Source organism: Poeciliopsis prolifica, unplaced genomic scaffold, assembly GCF_027474105.1.
Source record: "Poeciliopsis prolifica strain line A6 unplaced genomic scaffold, Auburn_PproV2 SCAFFOLD027, whole genome shotgun sequence".
In the NCBI taxonomy this organism is placed as follows: Eukaryota; Metazoa; Chordata; class Actinopteri; order Cyprinodontiformes; family Poeciliidae; genus Poeciliopsis; species Poeciliopsis prolifica.
Window position 1 is genome coordinate 4,321,125 of NW_026562402.1, and position 25,961 is coordinate 4,347,085.

The 25,961-nt window shown below is 38.5% G+C and overlaps 1 protein-coding gene across 1 annotated transcript in view; it reads left to right on the plus strand.

The window, feature by feature from the left end:
* Positions 1–25,961, plus strand: part of plch2a (phospholipase C, eta 2a) — a 126,136-nt gene that overhangs the window by 80,589 nt on the left and 19,586 nt on the right. The window contains exons 3-9 of the mRNA XM_055048459.1: positions 11,483–11,629; positions 14,272–14,515; positions 14,673–14,802; positions 18,881–19,051; positions 19,952–20,045; positions 20,475–20,678; positions 22,455–22,575. Of these exons, the coding sequence (XP_054904434.1) occupies positions 11,483–11,629; positions 14,272–14,515; positions 14,673–14,802; positions 18,881–19,051; positions 19,952–20,045; positions 20,475–20,678; positions 22,455–22,575 (1,111 nt within the window). The remainder of the gene's footprint in view (positions 1–11,482; positions 11,630–14,271; positions 14,516–14,672; positions 14,803–18,880; positions 19,052–19,951; positions 20,046–20,474; positions 20,679–22,454; positions 22,576–25,961) is intronic.

The window sequence follows — 25,961 nt, forward strand, 5'->3', positions numbered from 1 at the left end:
TTGGACTGTGGGAGGAAGTTGGAGTACCCGGAGAGAACCCACACATGCATAGGGAGAACATGCAAACTCCACACAGAAAGACCCTGGGCAGGGAATTGAACCCAGGACCTTCTTGCTGCAAGGCAACAGCGCTACCCACAGTGCCACTGTGCAGACCTAAACGTACACATTTGATCTAAAACCATTGTAGTTCACACTTCTTAATGGTTAAAACAGATGGTTAAATTAACAGATGGGTAAAACTGCCATCTTTATTTGAGCAAGAGGAAGAGCAAATAAATTACAAAATTATTACATATACAAAGTTCTCCATTAAAGCAGGCTGCACAAGAATCTGTTATTAGAACTATATATTTTTAAGCATTAAAATACCATTAAATAGCACTCTTGAAATGTTCGGGAAATGGCAAAGAAACTACATTTTCCAGAGTTTTCATGAAAGCAACACAAGTATGAGCACCTGCGCGGGATTTGACGTGCGTCAAGCGTTTGCTTAACAGTTACATGGCGAACATGGATGAAACCCGAACTTCCTAAATAAACCTAGTAACACACAGCAGAACCTTCATCTGTTTTAATGTTTTATTTATGTGATAAAAATCAGACGGGTTCGCCCGAACTGACGAGCTTCCACGAACCGACTAATCTGTGGCACCTGAAGGGCGGCTCCTCCAAGACCCACGTCCACGTGACCTGGTACCGAGCGCGCGAGAGGCTTCACGGGAGAGCCAGCTTGCTGTTCGAAACATGCGGGCTGAGGTTCGCTCCAGACAGGAGCGACAAGAGGGGGAGGCGGCCGAGAGGCTTCGGTGAGTCCGCCATTACCAACGCCGACTTCCGCCAGCAAAAAAAAAAAAAAAAAAAAAAAGGCAAAACAACTAATCTAATTACATCACTAAGTCGGAATATCACAAAGTCTTTATTATTTACTATTAATTCTGGCATTACTGGAGCAGTAAAAGATACACTCCCTCACAAAAGAACACATCTTTTAATTTTTCTTAAGGAAGTAGAGCTAATTAAAGGAGATAAACAAAACCTGAAAGTGATTCCAGACTCACTTGATGGTCAACCTGTTGAATCTGTGGCTAATTTTAAATTCCTTGTTTCATTGCTGGACAGTCAGTTAAACTGTGCTGAAAACACTGACTGTATCTTTAAGAACTGTTCTCACACGCTCCATCATTTAAGAAGCTCTAGTGATCTTGGGTTGTGCATCCTCCAGTTAGGTAGAGACCGTCGAGTTAAAATGTTCAATCTTTTAAGAAAACTTTCAATGGCAGGTGTAACAGCAGGTAAATAGTTGTGAAACCAAAAACAACTCTGTCTCAACTGTTTTCTGAAAGAACATGACATATTTTAGCTGAGAGCATCCATACGAGGCGTTACTGTGTTCCTCTGGTAAACATAGAACATCTATTAGAAGTCATTTATTGACAGTGCAATAATTATTCTTAACCAAACTAAATGATAACATTTACCTATGGCTTGATAACTATTCACAAATTGTTGATAATCTGATTATATGAATATGATTTATTGTTTTAAAGTCAAACTAAAATTTCCATGTTGATAGACTAAATAGTTTCATCTTATTTTTTCCTAGATATAAGACTCTACCAACAAGACTTAGCAGTCTACCAGACTCTTTCAACCCTGGTTGTAACAACCTGATATTTATAATATATAAAAGTGTTGTTTATGTCATTTAATTTGTTCTACATCCTTAAGGAAATGAAAAAAAATATTGTGTTTTATAAGATAATTTATTTGTCTTCTGCTTTTAATTAGCCATTTTTAATGTTTTTTCTACCATTCTTATTCTAGTTACTGGAATACTAGAATCTAGTACTTTCAAATAGAGATTCACTGGTTACAGTTTTCTAGTTGCTTGCAGATTACCAAGCTTTTAAAAGCTTGAACCTGCCGATCCCCATTTGGGCTGATATCACCTTGTTTCTGAAATGTTACTAAATATGAAACATGTCATGCAGCCATGACATGTTGAGCAAGGCAGAAGATGACAGTGGCTGGTTATTTGACCTTTGCTGTAGATAAGATCGGGGGATTAGATGGACTTCACATGTGTTGGTCGATCACCGATCTCCCAAAATTAAGGATATTGGCACAGATAAATCGTCTAGCTGATACGTGAAGCTACACAATGTCACAAATCAGTTTGACTGATAAAATAGTCTTCTGCTGCTTGAATTTTATGCCGACATATACATGCATGTCATCTGGGTTGGATTGTAAAACTGTGCAGATTCAGAGTCATTTAACAGATTGATTGGAAGTTTAATGAGCTAACTGGTGGTCTGGGAGCTGTCGGCTGAAGCTCCTTCATATTCAGTATTTATCCATCAAGCAGAAAGGAGCAGAGGTCTGACAGTGTGTGACGCTCTCCTCGTGCTCGGACTGCTGCATCTCACGATCAGGTGTCTGAACCTTGAGTCCAGGAATAGCAGCGCTATTGTGTGTGTGTGTGTGTGTGTGTGTGTGTGTGTGTGTGTGTGTGTGTGTGTGTGTGTGTGTGTGTGTGTGTGTGTGTGTGTGTGTGTGTGTGTTTGAGAGAGAGAGAAAAAATATTTCTCTGAAAAGTGAAAGACTGATGGATTTTTCAGTTTTCACCGATCATAAAGCAGCCTCGGAGATGGAGTGAGCCCACTGTGACAGATGAAAGAATTGTTTTATGTGGAGCTCACATAGGACTGTGAGATGTCTGCAGACAGGTGAGGGAAGATCATCGGGCTAAAAATAGAACTGAGAGCATCTCAGTTTTCATTTGGAAACCCTGCTGAAATAAAGGCAAACTTTAGAAAGGCTTCTTGGAGCAAAGCTTGTCTTAGATGTTGGTTTGACAAATGACTCGTGTTCTGTTGAGCTGTTGGGGGTATCGTTGTATTTACTGTTCAGACCAGTGACCCTGGTTTTGTTGTCCATCAGCAACTTTTCCACATGGAAGCTGATTTAATTTAAACGTAGAAAGTCACTGTACTGTCAAGGCCACACATGTTTTTTAAAGTTTTGTCTGCTGTGGGATGACTGTGGGAAACATGTCATCCCACCTGGTAGTTGTCTGGAAGAGTTTCCCCCAGTCCATTATAAGCCTGATGGGCCACCAGGCTTTACTTCTGCCTCTACCAAGTCTTTTTAAAATGTTAGCCTTTTTTAAGGCTTTATACTTGGTGTTCAGCTATTAATCTTCCAATCTTTCAATGACACATAATTATCAAGACATATTTTCAAATTTCTTGTCAACTTAAAGCATTTTCTAACTCAAAAACCCGACGGGTCGCTGGATGAATGTCTGCGGAAAAATGTTAGAACACATGGAAATAAAAACACTTCAGAAACATAAAAAAAAAAAAATTAAAACCAGATTTATTTGTGCAATGAAGGTGAATTAAATTCTAAATATTAGGCAAAGTCCTTTTTAAAATTAATTACATTTGAAGTGCGTTGGTTTATTTGCGCCATGTAAGCATTTCCGCTATTATCCTTAAAGAGACAGTCGTGTAGAATGTACTTTTTTGAGCTTTGCATCATGTTATAATGTTATTTATAATGTTATACCCTCATCAAAAACATACCTGGAGTGTTGCGTTGATTCTTTCATGCATGTTTGACAAATCCTTTCTAATCTCCATAGCAACCATTCAGCAGTCCTAAACACCTGGGTGGACTCCTCCTTGGAGACGCAGCTCCTCCTCTGAGCTGCAGTTTCAAAGTTTCTTCTGAGCTTCTGTCTCCTCCACAACCCCCCACTCTGCTCCTACAGACTTGCCAGCAGCAATTAGCAAACACCTGGTGTAGCTGTGTACCTGCTGAGCTCAATATCGGTGCTGTTAAAATCATTGTTGAAGAGGTATTAGAGGAGCCATGTTGTGATCACTTCCTGAAAGAATAGGAGTTTTCAAAGAGACAGAGGCCCAATTTCAAGCTGTTAAATTACAGAGTGTAATTTCTTTTAAGTCATGCTTGATATACTGACAGCATTTTTATAACAACTGAAGGTAATGTAGTTTATTGATTATGCTACAAAATGGCACTATGTGGCTGGGAAACACATAATACTGCATCTTTCATCCTGTCATTTTTGGTCCTCCATACTCCAGTAGTATTCCATTCCCCTCTATTTATACATTTACACTAAGTGTATTATAAAAAACTGCACCTTTCAAGATTACATCAGACTCCAGCAGTTCCTCATCACCAAGTCTTCAGGTGGAACTTCAGTAAGCAACTTTTTAATTGGCCTTTAACTAGAAAAGCATCTCCATCTAATCGGGCCTGTCACGTCCACCTGTGCATGCTGTCTCATTTTCTGTGGGTTAATGCGTTTCACTCAACACATTTAGTAAATCTCCCAGACCAGGATTACTGCATCAGAGGGATTTAGGATCTCTGCCTGCCCAACACATGTTGCACAGTTACCTTTGTGCATTGTGCTCTCGTGTTGTTGATGCAGAATTGTCTCTCATGAGCAGCCAGCATTTCTCAGATCTGCTGGTTTCTCACACCAAACTGTGTGTGTTATGTGGACCAATGGTGGCTGTATATATGACCAACTGCATCCTTTTTGTTTTTGACGTGGAAGGAAACTGAGATCAGCAGGAGGAATCTGATCAACCAACTTTTGATGTCATTTTGAGTCATAAGGAATTTTTCTTTGTTTGCTTCCTAAGGTCTCCTTTAAACCCCAGAAAAAAACTCACTTTATAGTTTTTTTTTTAGTTAGTTAGATGAAAGAGGATTACCTAAAATTTTTTACTGATTTAATTGATACTGGTTGCTACTTTTTCTTTGAATAGAAGTTGTTTCCCTTGCTGCCAGTTTTGGCAGCAGTATTTCAACACTTTGTTGTGGTGCAATGAGCACAATAAAGAGAAGCAGCTTCAGTCCATTTGGATCGGTACCTTCAGCGCTGATGCGTTCTGCTGCAGCAGCTACTGGAGACAAGCCCGGACCCCGTGCTAGAGGGGCTTTCTCCCTGGAGGAGGAGAAGCAGAAAGATGGGACTGCTTGTGAGAAGCAGGAACAGGCCTCTGTTGGTCGCGTGTTGGAGGAATTCTTCTGGATCGGAACCAGCATTGTTGCTTTTTCCAAATGGCGTCTTGGCTACATGGGTAAGCTGAGACTAAGAGGGGGATAGTTTTCACTGAATATTGCTAGAAATTAGTCTTAATAAGGTAAATTTTTTTCATAACTCCAGTCTACTGCTTCGGGTCAGGTGAGAGTGCTGAGCAAGGGAGACATGATGAGATATGACAGAAAGACATAGATGTTCATCACCTTATGGCCACAGCTTATGCAAAACCGGACAACTAATCAATAATTCCACCACTTAACTTAATTGTAAAGAGTTGGAAGAAATTGGATTTGATTTTGACCTGTTTGTTTATTTTTTATTTAGCTGTCAGAGGTGACTTTGTGACAAATAGAATTTGTCCAGAAATAGTATTTTATAGCTATTAATTATTATTAAATTATTATGTTTTTGATGATAATTTTCTTCCATTTTGCTCTGCAGTCTGTTTTTTTTTTTTTACAATTGTTGCTGAGGTTTCAGATGTCACTCACCAAGTTGGCCTTTATTATTTCACAGAACTTGAGAGCTACTCACCATAAAATCCTCTAAAGCGACTTTGAATGACAGATTCTTTTTGCACATAAAGTTTTTGTTCTTTGTAGACAAAAAACTCCACTGAAATAATGAACTGATGATACCAGCCGACTCTCTCTGATGGGTCATGGCCAGCACAGAAATGAAACCTGAAATTTAGCAGCAATGTGACATTTTCCCTGCTTGTGGAAAGTGTCATAGTTCACCTCCATTTATCCACAATCCTTTTTCCTGTAGCCTTCCACACTTTCTCTTCTAGCATCAGAAAAGTGTCACTACACTGCAACTAAAGTAGTGCAGAAGTATTAAGCTGCAGCGTCTGGTATAGTGAGTTAACACTACAGCAGACGCTGCAGCACACTTGCTCTGCTTTGCTTTATAAAGATTATATTTCACACTTCCATGGTTTGTAAATTTCCCACTGCAGCCGTGTAGGTGTTGAAGTCACAGGGTACCATATGATGTTACACTCACTTCACAGCACTTCTGTGCTAATCTTAACCACAGACTCATGACTGGCATCTTCACATGTAGCCTGGTTACTAATTACACTACCTGCCCAGCACAGTGACATCCTTTGTGTGTACTAAAGATTGAAAATATCTTCTCCACCTTGTGTTTGTCCCCAAAATTGCAATAGAATCACCTGTTTGTCTTTGTATTTGTTTGAGACATTAGGTCTGAGCCAACAAACCCCCCACCTGCTTCTCCTCCAGCTTAACCTGGTTTTCTGACAGAAGAGGCGAGGAGCTAATTCCACCTCCTTGGCACACATTTTCCCAGTAGCAGTAGGTCAGCCACAAAGAGACGTTCAGTTGTTTCTCTGACCTCTGACCTGCTGTGTTTCTGAGCCACCACCTGCCGTCTGCACTTCACTTGACCTCTTTAACAAGTAGGTTACGGAGCGGTGGAGCGTTTACGGTCATTCAAACAAACTCCCATATCCAGACAAAATGTTGCACATCAAATATATATTCCCCTGTAACATCAAAGCAGTAGACACAGCCATCCTGAACTATTTCACCGTCTTCTGCTTGTGGGGCTTCCATTAATAATACTGTCATTATTGAAATATGTATTCAGCAATGACCCTCAATCAATTTCATCAGAATTTTTCCTTGATTCTGATGGAATTACAGAAACATTCCATCAATTTCACCTGGGTTCACATGTGGATTCCATTTTCAACATGTGATGAAGTATTTTGTCCATGTGTTCCATGCTCTATTCAACATGTACGTGTAAAACACAATCACGAATTTCTCGCGCGCACAAATATGATCAGACGTTTTTTCTGTGTGAAGCTAATGTTCAGTGTATCAGAGAAATTCCATGCATTTCCCATACAAAAATCACATGCGGAAATCATGCACCAGGTGAAAAATGTACATATGGTGTGTACAAATTTTCACATGCAAATCATGAGAGTTGCATGAAAAAGCATTTGTACGTGTGGATTTGGAATGTTTCGTGGTCTAAAACACATGTGGACCCCATATTTTCACATTGCTTACATATTTCCAGGTACATCATACATTTTCACGTTTCACATGTGCGTCACATATTTACACATGGTTGAACATGTGGAAATGTATGATCCACGTAAAAATATGTGAAGCCTATGTGAAAATGTGAATCAAATGGCTTTTCACCATGAAACATGAATACATGTTCTTTTTCATTGGACTCGTCACTCAAATGGTGTTACAGTGTTTTGGTCAAACTTTCAGATTTGGTCTACGTCTAATGCTACTTATGTTCTCATCTGACGTTAATATTGTTTTTTTATGAATAAATCTGTGCCTGAGATTTGTTGAGCTGATGGTAGCCTTATTTTTTATTAATGCTATAATATTGTTGAACAATGTTTTTGATCGTTTTGCCATCCACATCCAATCACTTTGTAAATCTGAAGTCGTAACCATGGCAACAAGCCCAAATCCCTGCCTGTGCCGAGTTTATTTATTCATCTTTTATGTAATCCCCATGCACTTTTTGTTTCTGCACCTGTAACAGGTGTTGGATGCGTGCTGCTGCTGCAGTGTTTAAACCAGCAGTTTTTTATGCTGACTGTATCACTATCTAACTTATTTAAATGATCTGCTGTGTCATCAGTCCCAGCCTTTGATTAGAATAGCTTCATCATAAATTCCTATTGAACAAGGTGAGATTGTTTCTCTAATTTCTCTTTGTGCTGTATTTTGTTAGCACCACATTGTCAATCTCTCTAGGCTCTTTGCAGACAGAGTAACACCCTCTCTGTCTGCAGGCTGTATAAATCCAGTCACCATATGAGCATAACCATAAGATATATTTAAGATATTGTTTTAAATATATTAAATCCTGCCAAACCGGTGATGGAACTTTTTCTATTTTATCCAGTTTCTTCTCCGGCTGTTCTACTCATGCTCGTGTTTCACTCCACATCGTTTTTTATTTTGAAGCAATTGTGAGGCACTTGTGAAACCTGAAACTGCTGCTGTGCAAGTTACTCAACAGGTCGTTGCTAAGTGACCAGTGAGTCAGTGAATGAGTTGATGCTACCAAACTTGATTAGCTAGCTGGACATGAGAGGTTAAGTGGCTATATCCTTTCCTCTGGCTACATCTCCCAGAATGCTTTGCAGTTCTGTATCGGAATTTAGTGAAATTATTGACCATTCTATCGGACGTATTTTCTGTTGATATTGATTCGTTGCCCCATCCTACTGAAAAACGCATAAATCGGGTTATAGGTAGAAACATGAAAATGTTTGCAGCAATATAGCCTTTTAAAAACAGACACTTTCTCTTCATTTCTCTCCAAACTGAATAAGGAGGAGTTTGACCTTCGCATTCGACAAAGTTGTGCTTTGGTGCTGGTGTGAGTTGGTGACGCATACAGGTGAGGATCCCGCCCCTGCTGCGAGACGGATAAAGGCTGTTTATATCCTTGTCAGGCCGGGGGATGGAACTCTGACCCGACGACCTGCGGGGTCCGGATGGGCTCGCTGCAGCTAAACCCTCTCAGCAGCTTATTTCATGGATTGCTGCCTCCTCTCAGGCTGAACAAGTGCAAATCCTTGGCTCTGTTACACTATGGATGCATTCAGCAGGCATGCACAGATAATCACTCTTTCTTTGAAATCAATACCAGCTCTCTCACAGCCATGTTCCATTTATCCGGCATGAACACAAGCTGTAAAATCATTAAGGTTTAGTTGCGTATAGATTTGATGCTCTGTTGGCTTTTCTCACCCTGGAAGCAAATGACTAAACATTGATGGCGTGTTCAGACTGAATGCTTGGTTTGAGTGGGACAGTGTAAAGCAGAAGAGCTATTTTTAATCAGAGCTGAATGCATTAGTGCCTAAAAATAACTTCAGCACACGTTAATCAGGCTAGACCTTCCAGAATAATATTGTGAAGCGTCTATGTCACACCAAATGACAGCATATTAGTGCTACAATATTGTTGTTTAATGAATGACCAGACACATTCATGAGCAGTGTACAGTGAAGTGTGTGTAGATGTGTTTTTATCTAAAGTGATGCCTGCAGCGTTGAGCTTTGATTTTGCACAATGTAACAGCAGCCGTCCATCTGAACAATGGAGCTCATGGAGCAGCTGCCCCCTCCGCAACTCCCCTCCATAAAGGTCAGGGAGATGTTAAAAAAACTCCAAAAAAAAATAGCTTTTACTGCCTCACTTTGTAACAGAAAACACACCACCAACCCCTGCAGTCAGACTAACTTTCTGGATTGTAAATTCTCATTTCACATTTTCCCTCTGACTTTAATGTTTGTAGCAGAAATAATCTCTAAACCCACCCAGTCATTGTTGTGAATGGCACCTCATACTCCCACAGCCTCAGTCACAAACACGCAGTTTCTGATATAGCACATCAGAAACTTTAAATGTTAAAATATGTAGTTTGATAAAATTGGTCAAAGTAAAATTTAATATACCTTACACATTACCTTTTTTGTCTGTTGTGTGGACTCTAGCTGGCTTGAAGCATATATATTGGCTGAGATCCTAAAATTCATGGAAATGAAAGTAATGCTAAATTAATATCAGTTACATTTATATGTACACCTGCTTACGTGTCTAAAACAACAAGGACGTTTTAAACACATGTTGCTGTGTTTACAGTTGTTTTAACTGTTCAGAGTTAAAATAACTCTCAATCCCAGTTGTGATAAATACTCAAAACCTTTCAGAAACTAGTGTCGGTAGGATCACGACTTGCACAGCTCTAGTAACAAAATGTCATGGCTGTTCATGTAAATACCATGTGAAGAACCGTTAAACCATTATCACATTTGCTTCAGATAAAAGCAAACTTTTTTGTTATTTTACTAATTACTAAAACATCTAAGAGACACATAAAACTCTTCACGGCTTCTTAAAAGGCAATGTAATAAAATGTGCAGTGCTGAAGTCCTCAGCTTACAGCATGCTGTTTCTGTTTGTTGATGTTGGTGTTTGCAGTCTGCAGCAGATCTACAGCAGATCTGCAGGTGGGAGGAAGGCTAACGCACCAGTTGATGTGAGTAGGATTCTTCAGGGAGCAATGTCCTGCCCGTTTAAGTGAGCCAGCCCTGTTTGTTGATGTGGAGTCTGTTAACAAACTCCTGTGAAGGAATCCACTAGCAGAGGTCAAGAGAACAGAACTGGACTACATTAACCATATCCTGAGGGAAGGGGCTGAGGTGTATCTGCAGTAAGGCCAAATCGATGCTTGCGATTTCTTGTAAAATGTATTCAGGAGAAATGGGACAGAATATCTTTAGTTTGACTTTTTTTATCTTTGCTGAAATAAATGTTAAAAACAAGTATTCATGATGACTTTTAAATAATAGTATTTACCATTTAAAGTGCTTTACTCTACATTCAATCCTTCTCTCAATCACACGCTGATGGTGCTGAGCTACAAGATGGTAGCCACACCTGTCCTGGGGAAATCTGGCAGGTGAGGCTGCCCTGTATTGGTGCCACCAAGTGGCAAGGCAAATGAAGTGCCTTGCCCAAAGACACAATGGCACAGAGGGATAAATTGGGATCTCAAACCAGCAACTCGCTGATCACGGGACAAAGTCCTGCCACCCTCCCAAATTTTGGGGACGATGAAGATAGTTTTTATTTATAGGGAAATATCATCCTGACATTGTCAGATTTCTTCTGAAAATGTAAAAGAAATCTAGGGAAAAAATTTGTCCAAGTGGGGTTTTGTTGGTCTACTTGTTAGTTGTTCTTTCCTGCATGTTTGAGAAATTTTTGAATCTCCCATGGCAACCATCCAGTCAGCTGTCAGCTGTCTGTCAGCCCTGCGTGATGCTGAGGTGGCCTACTTTCATACATGTTGCAGGGGAAGTGTCTGATCAGATGTGACAGATACTTGATAATTGATAATTTGGTCACAGTGTGTGTAACTGCAGCCTGGGGCCATTGTAGTCCTGCTGCAGCTAAATGATCATGCACGATGCTTCCTGCAGAGTTCCTGACAGGCAATCTGTGATTTCAACAGTACGATTTTATTGCAGGAAATGACCAGTTCTGCATGTTTGTGTTGCAGAATCAACTTCACATCTGCAGACATTGTTTGGTTGGTCCTGGTGTTTGTCTCTGCCTTGTGGAGCAGAGCTTAGTCATGAAGAAATGCCTTTCAATTTACTATCATTTGTTTCCTTATTGCAGAACGACTCTTGAGTGTGTACAAACACTACATTGTTGTGTGTTCATGCTAGTGAGAGGATTTAATACAAAAAAAAAAAAACATACACAAGCAATGCATGAATAACTCTGCCACACACTCCAACAGTTTCCCTTTGAGTTTCCAACCATGTTTTCATTCCAGCCGTGTTTTCTCTTGCAGTGGAGAAATGCATGAGCTCAATGCAGATCGGGACCCAGATGGTGAAGCTCCGTGGCGGCTCCAAGGGACTGGTGCGGTTCTTTTACCTGGACGAACACAAGTCCTGCATCCGCTGGCGGCCGTCACGCAAGAACGAGAAGGCCAAGAGTGAGTGATGTAAAACGAGTTGCTCCTGTAGGGTCAGGGCCTCGTCACAGAGTTCGTATGTATGAGAAACTTCAGGTAACATCTGTTGCCATGCAACAAGCCTGAGTGTAGTTTCTCCCTGTGTTGCTATATGCCGTCCTGTCACAAATGTCTAGATTGAGGCCTCGATGATGTGAACTTTAACCTTTTCTGGAAGCAGATACTGTCATCAGATACTCTATCTGTTGAGTGTTTGGAACATCAGATTAATAGAAAATTTGACACACACCTTCAGATGCAGATTCCCAGCCTCTAATGATTACTTGTCGTACAATGTGAAAGTATTTATCACTTTACAGAAACAAAATACAGTTAATATGTAATAATTGAAGGAAATCTATCCAAATCTACTCAGCTCCACCAGGCAGTGACTTTTCATGTTATAAAAAAACTATTTGATGTATTTAACTGGTATACTTATCTTTGGAGGGTATTTGAATACGAGACTCAATCCATGGCTTCAAAACAAATTATTTACAAAAGAAAATTAAAGTTCTCATGTTGGAATACAGCATTACAGAAATCTGGAGGAGTTTATATCCAACAAGCTGTGATTATATTAATTACTCCCATGCACGTACATTATACTCTAAAATAGAAAATATTTTGCTGAAAAAACATTACATAACTGTGAGATGGGCAACACTGACCTCTATGATCATGCCCCCCATTATTAAGTTTAAAATTAGATAAGGACCTCAGATACACAGTGAAGATTAAATATGACAAAATGACTTGCAGTTAACAGAACTAATCAAATCTGACATAAATGTATGTCTAAAAGAAACACTTAATGGAGAGGTTAGTCCAGAAATAGTCTGGGATGCAAAAAACAGTTATGAGGGTTGAAATGATAAGAGAACAAACAACCTAAAATGATCAGAAGAGGCTGAGACAAAACAGGAACAAAAACTGGATTATAGTGAAAGCTCAAAATATTAAGAAATAAAATGGAGGTCAAATAAAAGATTTTCAGAACAAGATATAAGTTGGTGCAACAGGATTTCTGCACATTCTACAGATGGGACTAATAATCTGGAAATTATTAGACATCTGTATGAGCAGAAATCAGTGCTTAATGACATACTAATTTTACATCAGGCAAAATCCAAAGAGAATATTATGTTATGACTATATAAGGGACTTATGAATGAAAAAAAGCACATTCAACCTCATATTTGAAAACACAATTGGAAAAGAAAAGTAAAATGGAAATCACAAAGGCAGCATTGAAATGTACAAACTCCTATTCATGGAGATAATTTATTTGGAAATGCAAGCTTAGATTTTTTTTAGACCACCGAAACAAAACATTTCTTGTACAAGAGAGGAGGCAATGTGAAAACACAGAACCCAACCAGGGGCATATTTTATGGCTGTACATTTATAAGATAATATTGCATAGGAATACACAAAAATATCAAAAGTATTTTTAATCCCACGGGGGCTTAGGGATCAGTTTCCTGTGGTTCCCCCTCCTCTGTAGTCCTGGGAATAATAAGCTTCTTAAGTCAGTTTAATTATTCATCAGCTTTAATCTGTCCAAATAGTGTTTTACACACCAGCCCTAACATAAAAATAACCCACACACTTCACTGGCACACCAGTAGGACTGTGGACTTGTTTTAAATTGAGGTAGTAAATGATGGTGGGGGGGCTGGTTCAAACTCATTAAAACTCTTGATGTCCTCTAAATGTGAGCAGACGTTCTGGTTGCATCAGAGGTTAATGAATAACAAGGCTAAAAAGTCAGCCTTGCTGTTTTAAGGTTGAGAAAATCTGGATACTTACCAATTACTAGAGCCAAGAGAGGATTTGAAAAATGCAAAGTGTTAACACTATGACCTCATTAAGGACTTTAAAACAAAGTGCTTGTGATTACCACTCTGAAAGGTTTTTCTTTCTGCGCTTCCACAATAGATGCTGGAAATAATTCTGCAAAAGAATAACGTGGCGAAAATCGCTGTGCTGAGAAGTAGGGCTGGGTGATACAGCACAGTGTAAGAGTTTTATTTCAGTAAATATATTTATTCATTGACAGGCCTTTTTTATTTCAAAGCTGCTGAAAAAATCTGAAACTGCTGCTGTGCAAGGCCCTCTACAAAGCATCAGCAGTCAGAATGGCCACGTCTCATTTTGACATTCATTGATGTGAAACATGTCAGACGTAAGCTTGAGATTCAGTATCAATATTCAGTATCTGCAAGAATTTCATAAAGTTGCCAGCTTGCAGGAGATTTGATTAGATTTTTGTAAGTGAATAAATACATTTTCTAGCAGAACAACTCTGTCGATTTTGTTGTAATATCACACGGTCCTGATATTTAATGGCAATAACATAATGTTTGATGCACTGTAAATAGTACTACCACACATGGTCTATTTATTTAAGTGAGAGGTAAGGGGTTATTTTTCAAATTTTATTTTCAAAATTTTACTAAAAAGCAGTGTATGTTGCAGTCTAACTGCAAGGTGTGTTCATATTCTACAGACAACATTAAAGAGGGCCATTGAGCCACCTAGCATAATTTTGAGTTTTTTCGAAATATCGCTTTTGTATTAAGGTCTTCCTTTTCAGTTAGATAAACTTCCTGTTTTCTCAGTCTCCATTGACTCCATCCGTGAGGTCTGTGAGGGAAAGCAGTCTGAGATCTTCCAGCGGTATGCAGATGGCAGCTTTGACCCAAACTGCTGCTTCAGTCTGTATTACGGAGAACACATGGAGTCCCTGGACCTGGTGTCTGGAACAGGAGAGGAGGCCCGGACCTGGATCACTGGCCTCAAGTACCTGATGGCTGGGATCAGCGACGAGGACAGCTTGGCAAAAAGGCAACGCACACGCGATCAATATCCTTCACCGAGTCATCAATTAGATGAGGCTCTGTCCCACATTATTAACATGTCTAAAATGTACATTGGAGGAACATTTTGTGTTGCTGGTTCTGTTCTTCAATTCGATACATCACATTTTTTGTTCAGTCCTCCTTAACCAGAGTTTTGTCACGTGGCTGAAGCAGACGTTCACTGAGGCTGATAAAAACGGCGACGGGAGTTTAAGCATCAATGAGGTTCTTCAGCTTCTGCATAAACTCAACGTCAACCTGCCTCGGCAAAAGGTCAAGCAGATGTTCAAGGTACTGATAAAAGCGGACACTAAAATTCTGGGTTTTCTAGTTTTAGTACACTTGAACTGATGTGCACAAGCCTTCATCTCTGTTTTGTTACAATCATTTTTAGCTGAAACCCAAAACCAATTGAAGCACAATATTTAAGAATAGAATATATCAGATTCATAAATCACATTTTAATGCAGAAATGCTGACTTAATACTTGTTTAATATCAGCTTGAAGTTGATTTTACTTTAAGCTGTAAAGTGATGTCATATGCATATTTTCTTAATCATAAAATTATAAATTTTTGTTTTTTTTTATTATGTCTCTTTACCCGTGTTGCTTTGACAGAAATACTTCACTTTCACTTATCTTAGTTTTACTCAAGAAACAAATCAGAAAAAAGCAGTAATTATTGTGATGACTCCTAAATATGAGTTGAAACTTAGCAATTTTTTTTCCTTCTTTTTAGAAAATAACTCTAACTCCTGACTTTATTATTGTCCTTGTGGATGCTCTGACTTTTTTTTGTTTTGGTTCTTCTTATTGAGAATCGTAGCAGGTATTTGTTTTATGAAACAAATGCCTTTTGCAGTTCTTCAATGACTGCAGGCTTTTCCCTGGAGAGACAGGGGAGTCTTGAGTGTAGGAATCAGGAATGTAGGACCTTAAACACAGTCAGGCTTACTAAATATTTTTTTTATTTTTGTTTGAATATCTTATCTATTTCTTAAAGGATTCTACAGCTTTGAAGCTACAGCAGTGGTGGACTTTAGTGACTGACTCCTAACGTCAAGGGGCTTATTTAGTGACTTGAAACTGCTATAAGTACTTCCTTCCTGACAGATTGTGATTGATCAGTGAAGACACTGACTGCTGCAGATGTTGGCTGACACGCAGCACAGGGATTAGCATGTTGACCTGTTAAACATGTTGTTTTAGCCCTCTTCCTCCAGAGCAGGCAGCCAGTTGGTTTCCCCTAAGACCAGTGTCCTGAGCATGTTCTCCATATGCTGCTCCTGGGACACAGATGGCCTGCGCTGTAATGCGGCGTAAACGCACTGGGCATCAATCTGGCTCTGTGTGTGTGCATGTGTGTGGACATCTATGCAGATTTGTGTGCTTGCAGTCACTCGGCTACTTTCTTGGCTTAACCTTATTAGAGTCTTTACCTATCTGTCATAATGTCAGATAACATGCAATGATATGCAATACAAGAAATGTAAAATCGGATTTAAAAAGTATCAATCTAGTTACTTTGTGATCTAATTTAATGGCTGTAAAAGTAGCTTTACAGCGGGCAGTGTTAGGCTAATTTGAGATTAGAATGTTGCTCAGATATATGATAATCCTGGTGGTAATTCCCTCACATATCCCCCTTCATTGTTCTCATTAGTTAACCACTTTAAAGGTCCACTATAATGCAAAATTTACTTTTTACATGTTTCTAAAATCTCAAAATTGTAGCATGAAAATTGTATTACCTTGTAACCCCAAGCCAATCCCAGTCCCTCTTGTAATCTTTATTACAAGAAAATGTTAAATTACTACTGCACAATGGCTGCTGGAAAAGGAAAATGTTTCGCTATCGGCTGCAGTACAGAGCATGTGTCCATTTTCTCCCAGTCACAGAGAACAGAGTTTTGTGGCTTCATTTTATTTTTGCTTGCAATGGCCAAATAAAGTTGTAGTTTAGGGAGGAGTCCTTTGAAAACTACCAACATTTCACAGCAGGATTTACCAAAATACTTGGGACTGAAGGGAGGTTGTGTTCTTACTGTTCTTCACGATTCTGCAGATGATGTGATGTAAGCAAGTCTTGTGTGTTTTGTATTGTTGTTCGGCATTAACATGATTTGACATTTCGTACAAGCTAATGCTGAACAATAGCCTCTGCTATTCCTGTGTCTCATGTTACATTCTCCACAATGTCTGCGCATTTTCCGTCAGAATTATAGTGATGCAGGGTTTGTGAAAACATGTCAGACACTCGGACATTGCCAACATTGAGTCATTTTATTTTACTTTGGGGTTTTTTTGCATGTTGAGAGAAGTGCTTCTCCCCTAACCTCGCAAAGGCAGATTTTAAAAAAGGTTCCATTTGTGGGAAAAGAAAAAAACGTTTTGTGTGCTGAATTATTATGCTGATGTCAGCTGCTGGACTTCACATCACAGCACATTGAAACAGAATCCTCAGTCTGAATTAATAAAGATATAAATGTGTTTCAGAGCCACAACATTTAATCCTTCAGTGATTGTGGGTTGATGTTTGTTATTCAGGATGCTCCTCTTCTTCTGCTTCAGGGTCAATGATGTATGTTTATGCCTCTGTTCAGCTGTTCGGAGCCATTTTCATGTGTCTGAGGTGCTAATGTAAACACTGAGTTAGGAGTGCGTGATCGGCAGCAGCAACTTATTTGAGTAATTGTCATGTAGCTCTAACACGGCGCGTTCCTAAATTAGCTCAAACAGGCACAACTGATCAGGTGAAATCTCAATATCTGAGAATGATTTTGTGTACTAAAAGTAATGAACATGTTAAAAATGTATGTACATTTCATTCTAAAAATAAGAGCAACTACAATTCTTTATACTGCTAAAATATAATTGAATTTTACAGCAATAGTGATATTAATGGTAAAATGTATGATTCTGACTAATGGATGTATCAATAGTTCAAGGATCTACTTTAAGTTATATCAGAAGAATTCAATAAACCTGGTCAAATTTATTATTATTAGGGTGATGATGATGATAATTTTCTTTGTGGTGTGGCCTGTTGTAGTGACCAATTGAAACATGGCATTGCATCAGTAACACCCAGAGCTTAGATGTTCAAGGGACAGTTAAACTTTGAAGGTAGAGGCAGCAGCAGCTCTGCTAAGTGGTGAATTATTACCTCTGTCAATGCTCCCAAAGAACAAGCCTTCTTAGCACTTAAATTCATGCATAAAACATGGTGGAAGCAAAAAGGCTCAGAAGCTTTGTGGGTGTTCCCCAGCTGTGCTTCCACTGCTTTGTTATCCTGCTGGCTCCATGATGTGTCCTGAGTGACAATAATTGTAAATATGTATGCAAATGAACACATTTTTATGCCTTTTATTTCTTTTTAGTGCAACTTCTGACTGATTTTTGCCTCAATTCCAGAATAGAACAAAGTGAGAGTGCAATATCTCGGTTAACTCTTGGAAGATATCTACTTGGACTGTGCTTGTCACTTTGTTATTGGACTGTCACAACTTAGCAGCATCTATGTGCGATGTGCTCCAAGCTGTGCAAATATCTCAGTTCTGTTGTCCAGTCTCTCCATTTCTAGCTAAAAGAAATTGTGTGTCTTGTTGGAAGATTTCCACCCACCAGGAAAAGTATCTAAAGATAATTTTTGGACTATATTCCTCAATATTGTTGTATGATCTATTCATTTTATGTAAACTATAACTAAAGCCCTCAGCTAATGAAACTCCTCTGCAGTCCTGCTCAGAGTCTACAGGAGTTAGCCATGCCAGATTACACATAGTAGTTCCTGCTCTTGGGTCGGTGTTGTTCTTTTTTTAATCACTCAGTGTTACTCCGAGGCCAAACTCCAGCTGGCATAGACGTCAGCAGTGTCCAGTATGTGGCTGCCTCCAGTGTTGTTTGGCATATGGACCCTTTATGGGCAGGATCACATGAACAGTAGTGTAGAATAATGTGTTGCTTATGATAGTAGTCCAAAAATACCTCCCTACTGATATCAAGTTAGGGAACAGATGGGACAAGTGGAGAAAACCTCCTTTTTGAGTCCTACCAAATTAACCTGTCAGTGATCAATCAAGACTAGATAATGAGTTTATTATATATGTGCTGACTTGTATTTTACAGTTTTTCCTGATTTTTTTGTTGGTTTCTTTCTACAATTAATTTATAAATTAGAGTAACTTTGAAATTACTGAAAACTGTTGATGCTTTTTGGGAAATTATTGCATAGAAAACCAACTGTATATTTTGGGATCACTCCAGCAGACATGCCATACTGTGATCTAGATATATGGAGATGAACACATAACATTAGCTGGGATGTTAATCTGGTGGGATAACAACTTCACTGTATGATTGCTGTAGGAGGCAGACACAGATGACAAACAGGGAACTTTGGGGTTTGAGGAGTTCTGCTCCTTCTACAAGATGATGTCGACCCGCAGAGATCTGTACCTCCTTATGCTCACCTACAGCAACCACAAAGACCACCTGGACACAGATGACATCACTCGCTTCCTGGAGACTGAGCAGAAGGTAAACATGTGCTTTCATTGTGGTAATGAAAAACTTGCTAATGTCTTACAATATTGACTGTAAATGAGCACACAAAGGCCTGTGGATCAGGACCAAGCAATATCCTATCACCAAATTCTTCAAAGTATTTTTGCTTGGCCATCCTCTCAAAGGTGCAGCTTCTTCTGTGGGACCTTTTCCTTCCTGAATATTCCTAAATCAATCGAACAATCAATCAAGTTTATTTGTATATTTAAGCAAAAAGGCAGTTCAGAAGTGCCTTGTGTCATAAAAACAACAAAAACTCCTAAAAAAAAACTCGTAGTCACAAACTGAGAAACCAGTAATGAATATTACATTTAGAAGAGTGCCATGATCAAAAGTTAAAGTTGGCAGCCCTTCGATGCAGATTGTAGTCTTAATGGGTATGGACTCATTTCCGCTAGATTACTGAGATCTTTGTCATAGAATGAATATTGTGTGTGATGGTCAGAAAGTCTAAATCACTTCTCCAAACTTATTTTTATTTGTTGCTGTTTATTTGTGGCTTAGTACTGAAACTTTTCTGATGTGATGTTTTAGTTTTGTTTTCAATTTATTTGATTGTATTATTGTCTTTGTATAGCACTTTGGCACAGTTTCAACCTGTTTTTAAAAGTGCCATATAAATAAACCTGACATTGACAAAGTGACATATGAGTCTGTGCTGTGAGAGGACTGGCCACTCCTCTTTAATGATCATCAGCTTCAAACAGCAGCTCCCAGGCACCAGGCTGACTTTTTCTTTACAAGCCAGGATGGATGGAACAATGACATGGATGCACCTTAGACAACTTCATTTACTCTTTAAAAAACAGTCAACTTTATTGGGAAACAAAAGTATAATAGACCTTTTAGAGATGGCATTTCCTCATTTTGCAGATGACAAAGGTGACCAAGGACCACTGCTTGGAGATCATCAACAAGTTTGAGCCGTGCTCTGAAAATCAAAAGCAGGGCGTTTTGGGAATTGATGGTAAATATACATGAATGTGTGTGTGTGTGTTTTTAAAAAAATCATATTTAAAGCCTTCTGGTTCAGGCTTTAAATATTAGCCCGAAATCAACACTACACTGAGATCACATGCAGAATTTCAGAAACCAGACAGAAAGATGTTCTAAGAGATCAGATATGGTTCCAAAGTGTGAGGCTTTGGAACCTCACATTGGTTCCATTTTTATAGCACTGGTTATTAGTTTATTGTTGGAACAGCTTTGATAAATAAACTTTGTTTATTATGAACTATTAAAACGTAGGACAGTATCTGCGACAGCTGTGTCGGTAAAAGTTGACCTAGGAAATATTGAAAATTGATGTTGGAGTTGATAATAATTTGTGCACCTGCCTGTAAAACTTTCCAACATTTACAAATAGTTTAGTTCAAACGATTTGATTTTGTTCTAGGTTTTACAAACTACATGCGCAGTCCGGCTGGAGACATCTTCAACCCAGAACACTACAACGTGAACCAGGACATGACCCAGCCGCTGTGCAACTACTTCATCGCCTCGTCGCACAACACCTACCTGATGGGAGACCAGCTGATGTCCCAGTCCAGGGTGGATATGTACGCCTGGGTGCTGCAGGCAGGCTGTCGCTGTGTGGAAGGTGACTAACATAATAATAATAATTTCTTATTTCTGCAGCAAGCAGGATTTGCATCTTTTTTTCTTATTTGAGGTTTGTTATAAAATAAAAATGTGCGATTTATTGCATCAACAAAATCTAGAGTTATGGCTACAGACTTGTAATTTGAGAACTGTTTCAGTAAAGCAGATAATTAATCTGCAAACATTATGTTATCATAGTGCTTGTGATTGTTGGAGAGTCAAATACCGCCTTCTAAATTCAGAGTATTTAGCATTTATCTCCCCCACAGTCTGCCTTCATTCAGTGGAAGTGTGGTGTGTGGGAATGTTCCTGGTTGTTGTCTTCCAAATGCGTTGGACTAGAAGAACAAAGAGTGTTGTGTCTAGTGAGCATTTAGAGCTTAATTTGTCTTTGTAGCAGGTTGAAGGGAGATCTATAATTGAACCCCCACCCACTTTACATCTGTATCTTCCAACACTCAGTCCCACTCATATGATGATTAAAATTAGAGAAGCCATTCATATAAATACATTTCAGGTTTGTTTTTAGCAGCTCCCTCTGCTGGAAGACGATGGTTCTCCTCTTTACTTCGAGGTTTTAAGAAAACAATGAAATCATAGATTCTGCATCTCCCAATGTTTTCTCTGCACCGTTACTTGTTATAACCAATTTGTTTTATCTAGGTTGAAAACCATGAAGAAAACAGAGAAACTTTGAGCATAAAGCCATTTATATCTTATGTTTCAGTTTAGAAAATGTTTTGTGATGGGGAAGCAAAGCAGCCCTAATGGTTCTAAACATTGCAGTGTAATGCTTTAAATAATGCACTGATGGAGGCCATAGTGACTCGTTTTATGTGAAACAGTCTGATTGGAACTAATGGAGTGTCTTTGCAAAGTGACGTTTTATCGCATAGAAATGTTTAACATTTAATCCAAATGGAAATCATTAAGCATCTCTGTCTCCAGCAAGGAGATTGCTTTCTAATTGTTGTTCAGATTGGTGGAAAATACTAAATTGAGAAATTGAACGAGAAGAAACTAAATTCTAAGAGTAAATCGGCAATAAAACAAATTTAAATCTTTTTTTTTTTCTGAATAACAAAACGTTACATGAAAGCCTTACGTTTTGTTACCTCCCAAGCCTAAAAACTCTTTTATTTTCACCCTGGAACCATTCTCATGCTAAAAGCATCAACAAGAACATTGTCACTAAATGGCTTAGCCAAATTTCACCTGATATTTGAGTATTACATTTGACGCAGTTTTACTGAAAATGGGCAATTAAATCCTACTGAAATTATATTTAACTGAAATCTAAATTAAACTCTGTGAGTTTAAATTGTAAGTCAATCAAATAGCTTCAATTCTAAGTTAAGAAACGCATCAAAATGTTTTCTTTCCCCATAACATTATTTTGTCTTTGCCAGAGTAATAATTTGTTCATTTAGATGATCTGCCAATAATTCATCCTTTCACTTCCAAATGCGTTATGTTGATAGTAGATTTGCGTGAGCAAATAAAAAACAACTCTGGTTAACGGAGTACTTGAAGATTTAAAGGTTCTGGGTTATGATGTCTTGACTTCACCAGAACTAAAACCAGCCAGTGGTTCTGTTTCTCTTCTTGTTGTTTTCCTCCTTTTACAGACTTGTCACAATCAGACGCCTTCTTTCACTCATGTTTTGTCAGCTTAGGAAGAATTTATGCAAATAATATTATTATTTGCATAAATCCCTCTCAGTCTATGATGAGCTTTTCTGCTCAGTGTATATGTGCTGTCATTTTTCCGCAGTCGATTGCTGGGACGGCCAGGATGGAGAGCCCATCGTACACCACGGTTACACCCTGACCTCCAAGATCCTCTTCAAAGACGTCATCGAGACGATCAACAAGTACGCCTTCATCAAGACAGAGTACGTTGAAACTCTCTAGTCTCCTCTCGTTTCATCATCTGGCCTGTAAATCCACTTTGAGGCAGTTTGAGCACTTCAGCATCTCACCGTGTCAGTTCCTCATGTTCTGGTAATGGGAACTAACGATGCGTGAAGCGTGACTGTCTGCCACTGATAATTATGTGAATCGGGAGGCGTCATTATTACAGTTATTTGTAATTAGTCATGTAAAGTTTTTACGTGGCTTGATCCTCCTGATACAAATCCTATTAACCTTCATTATGTTAACAACAAAGGCAATCGGGCTTTATCTCCTCACGCCATCTATTTTCATGAGAAAGACAATCTCGGAGTACTTTCATATGCACTTTGCTTCTGGGCATTAGTGTTTTTGTCTCTCTTGTGTAGCAAGACAGGAGCCACATCCCACACTTTCCAGAATAAAATCATTTGATAATTATTCATCCCCTAGATATGTGGTGCAGATCTGATTTATGCAGAATTAAAGACTGTCCACAACTTTTCAAAGAATACAAATCTGAATTGCACCTTGATAACATCCTAATGTCTAATTTCTATATTTTTCCTATCCATTCTTAAAAAAGCATTTTGTTAGTTTATGATGGAGAAAATTGTAGTTATTATTTTGCCGTTACTCATTGTTTTCTTTGCTTTCGTTTTAGAATGTAGCCATATTACACATGCTCATGTAACTCCCTGAAATTCTCTACCTTTCTGGCGCAGATAAATGAAAGCTTTCACACAGACACCTTGCTTCCTTTTATTGACTCTGCATTAAAAGATAATTATTCCATTGATATGCATGCAGACTAAATTTTTAAAACTCTTTTTAAACCCTATTTCTTCAAGAAAAGGATACCGAAGCATTGCCTTTGTGTGCATCTTCACCTTTTACTATATGCTTTTGAAAAGGATGACTGTGGACTCCATATTCCACAGATAATTGGCTAAAATGGCCCAGATTGAATGGCTGGTACCACTTCAAAGAGGAGTTGGATTTTCCGGGGTGCTAAATAAAGACAAGCCTATTCAAGACAGGATTGGACTAAAAAGCCTCCATCTGACAGGGAGGGAAATCTACCAGTGGCTGTAACATCAGATTTGTTCACTGTACTCAGTATTGTGTCTCAGACTCATAATTTTCCATGCCTCATCTTTTGAAATGCTGTTTTTCCAGACATTAACCTGACCATTGCCTTCCTATGCAATTCTCCCAGAATAAATTCTTGCTGACTTCACTGTGTGGGCTTTCTCCCCTCCACTTACAGTAGATTTTATTCAATCAAAGCAATTGAGTTAATTTCTTTATTGCTTTATAATCAATTTAAATTTGCAACCTAAACATTTATGCTGTGTCTTTATTTTCAGTTTGAATTAGATTTCCGTTATATTAGCTCAATCATTTTCATACTTGGCTCATAATGTATTTAGAAAAACAATTTCTCATAGCATTAAGTTGTTACCGGTGCCTTTGGAACTACAAATTATCTCAGAAAAATCACTGCCCCACTGTAGTAACAAAATTATACCAAATGTGTCACATTTGTATAAATTCAACACTCTGACACAAGCAAACATGAATCCAATGAAAGAGTCTTCATTTTAGAAAATGAGGACCTGAGAAATGAAGAAATGATGGAATGAACATCTTGAGCTTTTAAAGCCACATGTGCATTAAAATTTTACTGTGTGATACAGTTTGGTTGGAATGAGTTAACCATTTGTTGTGTATCGTGCCTGAAGACATTTGTTATTGATTGTTGCAATATCAATAAAATGAAATGTTATAATAGCGGGGGCATGCGGTTGTGTACAACACATGGTTCTCAACAGGCCAAGTGCAACTGGAGTCAGAGCAGAAAGAAATATGCAAATGCTGAGAGTTTATATGGATTTTTATGATCATTACAAACTCCTTAGCACTGTAAATCCTCAGCTGCCCCAGCAAATGGTTCTGGAAACATTTCAATCTAAGCAATAAACACATGTAAGGAACCACAATCCAACAAAGTGCTCACTTCTAAATCGGTTGCGCCTACAAAACACTAATGGTTAAAATGTGTCTATCCACTGACTATATCTCACTATCATCGTGGAAAGTGGGCAGACTTTCTCCAATGATTAGCTTGACATGTCAACAACCCATTGCAGAGCAACACAGACACAACACAACTATGCACACACTCAAAGCTAATGGCAATTTAGAGACGGCAATAACCTGACAGTCTTGTTTTGGGATTGTGAGAGGAAGAGTACTCTGGTGAAAACCCACACATGCACAGGTCCTCCTTCCTGCAAGGCAGCTGCACCACCATCCAGCACTAATGAAGTGTGTTGGTGTTGGTTACAGCGAAACGTGATTATGCTTCGATTAGGCGCCCATTCCAGTTTATCCTGCCAACGTTTGTGTCTCATAACTGAAAATACTCAACACATAATGACGAGGTAATGCTGCATATAGACAGGCTTTGAAATGCAAAAACACACTGGCGTTCCCTATCCACGGCGGAGTCATCCACACAGTGAACACAGTAATATGACAGAGTTCAAGTCTGGACACTACATGTTTAAAATCTGACCTCAGTTCGCCAACACGAAGACAGTTATGTTCCTTTTAAATGAGCTGAACTCTGTGAGGATCCTTTCTTTTCAAATGTTCACCTTTACATGACAAATACTTCAGCATTGATCGGTAACAAGTATCAATGACTTCTGCAAAGGTAAGGTGACTAATGAAACTCAGCATCCTACAGTAGCATGATGATTAATTGGAGTATACAGACTCAAAAAGAGCCATTTGAAAGGAGACAACATGGAGAACTAAAGCCAAAACTGTATGTAGAATATAAAAAAATTCCATTTAAGATTATAAAAGTTCTTTGTCTATAATCTTCTTTGTTTTAGCATTATAGGCAATAAAAGGTTTATTATATTTAAAAAGCAAGTTAATTTATTTAAATGTGTATTTTAATGTATTTCTACTATTGTATGAAAAGCCATAAGTGGCTAAATAAAAAAAAATCAAGTTTTTTTTAAGCGAATTGTTGTCAGAATAAATACAATTATCTATTACTGAAATCATTGTTATTAGTATTATTTCTAATATTCTGGTAGCAATAATTTTAGACCAACTTTAACCAAAATTTATTGGAAACTACATCATACCTGTGAAGTCTACCATTTTACTCAGAAAACGACTGTATTTTCCTCCTCTTTTTTTGTAAATTTCCCGTATTATAACAATAACTCCCGCCCAGTTTAAACTCTTTAGACAAGTAGGTCAAATAAGAAACAAAAAGGAGCTTAAAGTGGTTGACATGAATCAAGCAGATTTTTCCTGGCATCTTCCACATAATAGCATTATGCTACACATGGTAGCATTAGCT